Below are 7,546 nucleotides of genomic sequence, written 5' to 3'. Positions count from 1 at the left end.
CAAATACATTTTTTTTTAAGAAAACAACTAGTAGCCTAGAAACTAGATTCAGTTTGCTACAAATTCTATTCTTACATATTTTTGAAATAATGGTGATAACTTATTCAAATTTTTACGTCAAGTTGTCTAACTCTGTTTTTTTGAATTTTCATTGTCACTTAAGGGTCTAGTTTGGCCCACCATAATCTTGCACATAGCCATAAGACCCTATTTACTTGGGCCATTGATCTTTCTTCTTCAAGTCTTCAAAAGAAATTTTATTTTCTTTATTACACTCCAACACTCCTCTTTTTCATAAATGGAAATTTTGAATTCCCATGTTTCCCTTCAAAGTACACATCTCCTCTCACCTCATAGTTCCACTTTGCACCATCCCATGAGGTGAGAGAGCCAAGTCATCCTCCACCCTTGATCTTCATCTTACAATCTTACCCATCAATCTCATCTCCCCTCAACTTATATATCGGATTCTTGACCATTTTATTAATCTCACACATTTAGCAGTAGAGCACCATTATTCTCTCTCTATTACTATTGAATCACTGCAGCACAATAAAATTATTTTAGCTAAGATAGAATTACAAATAATTGTGTCCCTTTCTAATGTTTTAAGAATGACTTACTTTCGATTTATTCATTATAATTTAATGTGAACATTTATAAATAATTTTGATCTACAATTAAAAATTTATGATCAAAACAATGAATAACTCCCTATTGTACTTCACCACATTGTCCCTATCAATTATACTTCAACACATTATTATTTTTTTATTTTAATCAACTTGTTTTAATTAATTTATTATACTCACCTCTTACATTTTACAAAAAGATATTTAATATATAAATTAAGAAATCATCTAAAGTTATATAAACATTTTCAAAAAACAATAGATGTCATTAAAATTGAAAGAATAAAAATTCAAAAATATTTACCACTAATACTTTACCTTAACAAACCAAAAACAATCCTAGAATCAATAAAACAAATTAAAATAATATTACATAATATAATTTTCAATCATTCTTCATCACATCACTAATATTTTATCTTAATCAGTTTATTATACTTAATTCTTACATTTTTTATTTTAATTTTGAAAAATCATAAATATATTAATTAAAGAATCTTAAAAAATTATATAAACATTTTCAAATAATGTTAGCTGTCACTAAAACTTGTCTCTACAAACTAAAAATAACCCTAAAATCAATACAACAAACGGAAATAATGTTATTCAAAATTTTAAATTATATTTAATTTATAAACCTAAATATTGTATATTGATCCTAATAAGTTAGGAAAGAAACCTTAACTCAAAAGAAACAATGAAGGATGTGGAATCATCTCTTTAAAAAATATAAAATATCTACACGATTGTTTAATGAATTATAAATCATAAGTCGTTTAATGAATAATGATCCAAATATTAAGAAAGGCAACTCATCTCAAAAGAAAAAACAACAGAAGAGATGAGAACAACTTATAAAAAAATACAAAATATCTATTAACCTTGAGTTATGGCCCAAATACATTAATTGTATGGCTGGCTAGATTGAAGGTATTGGTTAAGCTCTCCTGCCTATATAGCCATTGAAAAAGACAGAATAGTTCAACAACTCCGTGGTGGGAGGAGATCCAAAGAAAATTAGTTTGAACTTTATCTTCTCAAGTTTATGTCCAGGCAAACAAGATTATTTTATACCCATGATTTATGCTTCTTCCATGTGCTTTTATGCCTCTGAGGCAATAAAAAAATCTTAAGAGACAACACAGAGGGCAGGAAAGACAAAAATTAAAAGAGTTTCTTAAAGAGAAGACCCAAAAAAGAAATCTATAACAAAAAGGTTGCCTTTTCAGCTGAGCTATCTTTGATTTGAGATGCTGCAAACTAACTAATATTGTAGATTGAAGAGCTATCTTTGACCTGTGTATTAGGTGAGACAGAACAGTCATTAGGTGAAATGGGTATGAATTGGTCTGGCAAGTTCGTTAGTTATTCAAGCTTGAATTGCATTGTCATCTTTCAATTATTATCACCTTAGATATTCATGTGTTTGCAGAATCAGAATTAGTATAACATCAATATCATTCCATATTCTCAGAGGACAAAGTTGGTACAAGTCCTGCCTGTCCTTGTTTGTCTTTATTGACCACCATGGCCCATAATCGCTGGCTCTAGGACCACAATTTTATGCTCTAGAGATTGACTGTTTTCTTATATAAATCAGGAGCTGCAATCTTAGCCTGTGGGGATCATTAAAACATGGAGACCAAGAATAGTGTGATGGTTGGTCTAATTGCTATCATATGTGTTTTGGGCCCATGTACTGGACAAGGACTGAAGCTGGGCTTCTACACCACAACCTGCCCAAAAGCTGAAGGGATTGTACTTGATGTTGCCAAAAACCACATATCCTTGGCTCCAGAACTGGCTGCTTCTCTTATCAGGATGCATTTTCATGATTGCTTTGTTCGGGTTGGTATATAAAACAATTTATTCTTTTTTGTGTGAGCGTGTTTCTGGTTTAAGTTATGTATTGGTTTTTTCATATTAATATTTCAGATCACTTTCTATGATGTATTGTTATCTTCTTCTTGATGATAGATAATAGAATGTGCGTCGTAACATTGAGTGTGATGAATTTTCAAGAAGAAGATGATAAGAGATCATAGAGTGTGATCCAAAATATTGAGTGTAATCTGTTGTCAAGAAGAAGATAATAATAGATTATAAAGTGTGATAAGAAACATTAAGTGTGATGCATTGTTCAGGAAAAGATAATAATAGATCATAGAGTATGATCTGAAATGTTGACTGTAATCTATCACCAAGAAAAAGATAATAATAGATCATAAGATTTGATTCAAAATGTTGAGTGTGATCTATTATCAAGAAGATGATAATAATAGATTATAGAATGTAATCTAAAATATTGATATGAATAATACACAGTTTGAACCAGAAACATATTCTTACACAATGAGCTCTCTGAAAATATCTATAATTCATTCTTTATTACTTGTATGCTGTGGAAAATGAAATAAACCAGCTCTTGTTTATTAATTATACAACAGGGATGTGATGGGTCTGTGCTGTTGAATTCGAGTAATGGTAATGCTGAAAAGGATGCAATACCGAACCAGACATTGAGGGGATTCAGCTTGATAGACAAAGCAAAGGCTGCAATAGAAAAGCAGTGCCCTGGAGTTGTTTCATGTGCTGACATTCTCGCATTGATTGCACGAGATGCCCATTTGGTTGCAGTAAGAATCTCTTATCTTCCTTGCATTTCTCATCTTTTAGTTTTATCTTCATGCATTGATTGAGTACTGTATATTTTAAATTTCCTTACAAACATTAGTCTCTCTGCAATTGTTAAAAAAACTGCTATAATTGAGATGGGTTTTTATAATACTTTATTATGTCTTTGGAGTCTGTAGATATTAAGGTTTTATTATTCTAGTTTTCTGTAAATTACTAATAACATTGACTTTTATTAGTATTAAACTAATTTTTAGCTTCTAGATGACATAACATCATCAGTTTGAATGGACAGAATACCGACGTTTCTTTAAAGTATTAATAATTATGACCTTTTTTCTTTGTTGATGGGAAAGCTCTGACAGTTCTAGAATTGTGAATTTTATTGTCAACAATATTATTTTTATAAAAAATTCAAATCATTTTGTTTTAAAAATAAAAATATTAAATATAAAAAAGAATAGCAGGTCATGAAACCGTGTTTTTTTTCATGATTTCAAAATTGATATATGCTAATCTTTTATAAATTAATTAATATATTGTTCTTATGAACATCTATATAAGATCACTACAAGTTTTTAAGATAATAATGAGTTATATATCAGTTCCATTTAAGCAACCACACTAGAAATTATATATGAAAGATTAAGAATCAAAACTTAAAAATCTATTTATTTAGAGATCACCTCCACACTAAAATTTATCATAAAAAATCAAGAGTCACAATTTAAAATTTTAAATCAAATTTTGAAATTTGAATTCAAATATTCACAGCCAAAAACTCATTACTTTAATCAATCAAACTAAATTTATTAAACATTTTATAGTAAATTAAAAAAAAATTATGCTTCCATTATTAAAAAATACCTAATTTGACAAAATTTGGATAGAAATAATTAAAATGGACATTATAGAGTTTTGAAAATGTCACTCGTTTTTTAAAGCTTAACCTCACTATGCAAAGTTGTGTCTATAAAAGCATGGAGGACCAGAGTGGAATGTTCCAACCGGACGCAGAGATGGACGCATATCAAATTCCTCCGAAGCCTTGGCAAATATTCCATTTCCTACATTCAACTTCTCCCAGCTGAGTGCTTCTTTTGCCAGCAAGGGCCTCAACAACAAGGACCTCGTTCTTCTATCAGGTTAAAAAAATTCTCTCACCAAACTCATTAATTAATATTGTTAATGGTATACATTTTCAATTGACAATAAAATGTTTGTTTAAACATAATATTGAAAGTTTTGATTTATTTAGGTGGTTCAGTTTAAATGACATTAATAGGTGAGTCATATTGAAAAGAGAATATATGATTTCTCATAAATCATTTAAATAAGTCAAAACTTGGAATGTCTTGTTTAGTCAGTCATGTCGATTTAAACAACACTTTCTAAATTTTGATTTGTTCAAGAAGCTTATAAACTTAAATCTCATGAACAGATAGATCCTTATGATGAAAAAGAATGTAATTTCATATGAATCACCTAAACAAATCAAAACTTAAATTGTATCAATTCTTGTTGATGACTTATTTATTTGTGAGCACAGGTGCCCATACTATTGGAATTGCCCACTGTGGCCCTCCTTTCAGCAACCGCCTTTACAACTTCAGTGGCAAGGGAGATAGTGATCCTTCCATGGACAAGAACTATGTAGCCAACCTAAAGAAGAACAAGTGCAAGACCCCTTCTGACAATACAACTATAATTGAAATGGATCCAGGGAGCTTCAGAACATTTGACCTCAGTTACTACCAAAGAGTGAAGCAAAGAAGGGGGCTTTTCCAGTCAGATGCTGCACTGCTTACAGACTCTGCTTCCAAATCATATATTGAAAATCAACTTCTGAAATCCAAGAATGAGTTTTTCACCGAGTTTGCAAAATCTATGGAAAAGATGGGACAGATTGGTGTGCTGACTGGCAGTGCAGGAGAGATCCGACGACAGTGCTCTTTAGTGAACTAAAATCTTTCCTACCCATTTGGATTTGTTCTTCAATTTTGTACTGCTTGTAATAAAGATTTGTCATGGTTGCTTGTGGGATGTTCAAAAGATCATTTTGTCTCAGGGATTGAGACTTAAATGTCTCAGGAGCGACTCTTGTAATCATAAGCCCTGCTCTGTTGATTTCTTTCTGCTTGCCCTGTTTTCACCAGTTAGCGCCAGACTTTGACAAGTAAGTAATAAAGAAGGAGCCACGAATTTTGATCAGAGGATGCTTTTTCTTTGAATTAAGAAGTTACTGTTAAGTTTTTAATAATAGAGAGTTGTAAAGATATAAATTGATTTTTTTTTAAATAGAATTTTAACGAGTATTATAATTAATAAATTTAATGTATAGTTATGGTAGATCATGCAATATGATATTGAAATAAATAATAAAAATGAGAATATTTTGTTTATTTTAGGAATCAATGGATAGTAAATTATTCTTTTGGTTATCTTTTGAATTGTAATTCAAATCATATTTTCTTATATGTACAGTGATAACAAATGATGAAAACTAAATTGGGTTGTTCTTAAATTTAGTAGATTGCTCACATGAGCGACGAGATAGATTTTGAGGATTGTCCATCTGACCTTCTATACATATTTGAATTGGTTGGTTGTACACTTTTGCAATCTAATTCACTTATTTTTTACTATTTGTTGATGTTTAAGGATTGATGGTATTGAAAAATATCTTGGTGGAGATCGCTAAATCAGAATGTTCTTGATCTCCAAATCAACCTCCTTGATTTGACCAATTTTAGAGTCATAAATAAATATTGAAAATAACATTCTCACACATGCATGTCTTGGATGATTTTTGTATAGATTATTGGTTTTTTTAGTGCTCCAATTCAAATTGTTGCTAGATGATTCAAACTTATTCTCTTAAATTTCATCTATGAATTAATTGAACATTGAATACTTTTAAGTACCAAGAAATAGTAATAGATTGTGTAAACACTTACCAAGTCACCTCATAATGTTCATTGAGTGAACAAAGTAGAAGTTTTTAAAATTTAGAGATCATTTTTTTGTGGCATGAGATATGACTCATGTGAAAGAACCTGAACATGAAGTGTAAAACTCGAGGTGGGGAATGAGTGTATGGATGTGGGTGCAATGATAGTCATGGTGAATGAACAGTAATGACAAATGTATTAGAATTGCAAATAAGGATGAAATAAGGTTGAGCAAAAAAAAAAAGTGAAAGTTTTTATATCCCTGAACAGTTACAGCTTCTTCATTTATCAAAATAAATCAATTTAAAATCATGAAATTGTATGAATATATCTACACTTGAGCATCTAAGATGAAAGGCACCTTTCTGTTGAGATACAAATACCATCTGATCCATCAAATCATACTCCAGCGATCCTATTGACCAACAGCCATCCATCATGTGAGTGGAGATATTTTAAATTACAAATAATAGTTTAATAATTTGATACATTTGGTTTCATGTTTACGTGTAAAGTTTGTAAAGAAGCCATGCAAACTAGATTTATGCATGCTTCTTGCATGTGCTTTGCCAACCATTTATAAAACAAATGCTCAACTACTACACAGTACACACGATGTTATGAGATCAGATAGAATAAGAGTTGAGAAGTAGGGCCCATAAATTAATTGCTGGTTCTATTCTTTCTCTATTAATTAGCTACTGAAATCTTTGTCTAACAGTTTGATGATTGGATTGGTTTAATTTCTAGTGTTTTAATAACATTTGTAACGTAGAATTTTTGGAAGAGTGTATTTAATGACATAGTGGCGAATACAGGAGGATCATTTCATGATTTAGTTAATATCGTTTGAGCTGTATCGAATTGCAATTAAGTGACACGTATAGAGTTTACTTCTTTCTGTTAAGAGCATCAGGAATTTACTCTGTTGGTCTCTTTTTCTTTTTGGGATTCTTCTGCTAAAGAACATAATTTAAGATTTGCTTGTGACTCAATCCATACAATCGAATCTGTCTAAATCAGAGTGATATATTATGTGATATTTGGATTACACCTCAAATAATGTTAAGTAAATGATGATATATCTACTTTTCCAGAAATTATTTATAATAGAAGGTAAGTTCTTTTGTTATGTCATTTTGAAAATTTAATTTGAAAGAAAATAAAATATTTGTGTTGTTATATATATATGTGTGTGTACATCATTATGTTTTATTGGTTTTCATTTAAGTATTATTTTGTAGTATTAAAATTCAAACAGTTTAAACATAAATGAAAGAGAAAATCCACCATGTTGTTGAAAACTATTAATAAATAAGGATGATGATG

The 7,546-nt window shown here is 30.1% G+C and overlaps 1 protein-coding gene across 1 annotated transcript; it reads left to right on the top strand.

The window, feature by feature from the left end:
• Positions 1–2,256: 2,256 nt before the first annotated feature.
• Positions 2,257–5,458, top strand: LOC131046488 (peroxidase 3). Its single transcript, XM_057980551.2, has 4 exons — positions 2,257–2,480; positions 3,080–3,268; positions 4,246–4,411; positions 4,816–5,458. The coding sequence occupies exons 1-4, from the start codon at positions 2,268–2,270 to the stop codon at positions 5,229–5,231; spliced, it is 984 nt and encodes a 327-aa protein (XP_057836534.2). The 5' UTR covers positions 2,257–2,267; the 3' UTR covers positions 5,232–5,458.
• Positions 5,459–7,546: the final 2,088 nt, after the last annotated feature.

This window comes from Cryptomeria japonica, chromosome 3, assembly GCF_030272615.1.
Source record: "Cryptomeria japonica chromosome 3, Sugi_1.0, whole genome shotgun sequence".
Lineage (NCBI taxonomy): Eukaryota > Viridiplantae > Streptophyta > Pinopsida > Cupressales > Cupressaceae > Cryptomeria > Cryptomeria japonica.
The sequence above is the reverse complement of the archived record's forward strand: the minus strand, read 5'-3'. Positions and strand labels throughout refer to the sequence as shown.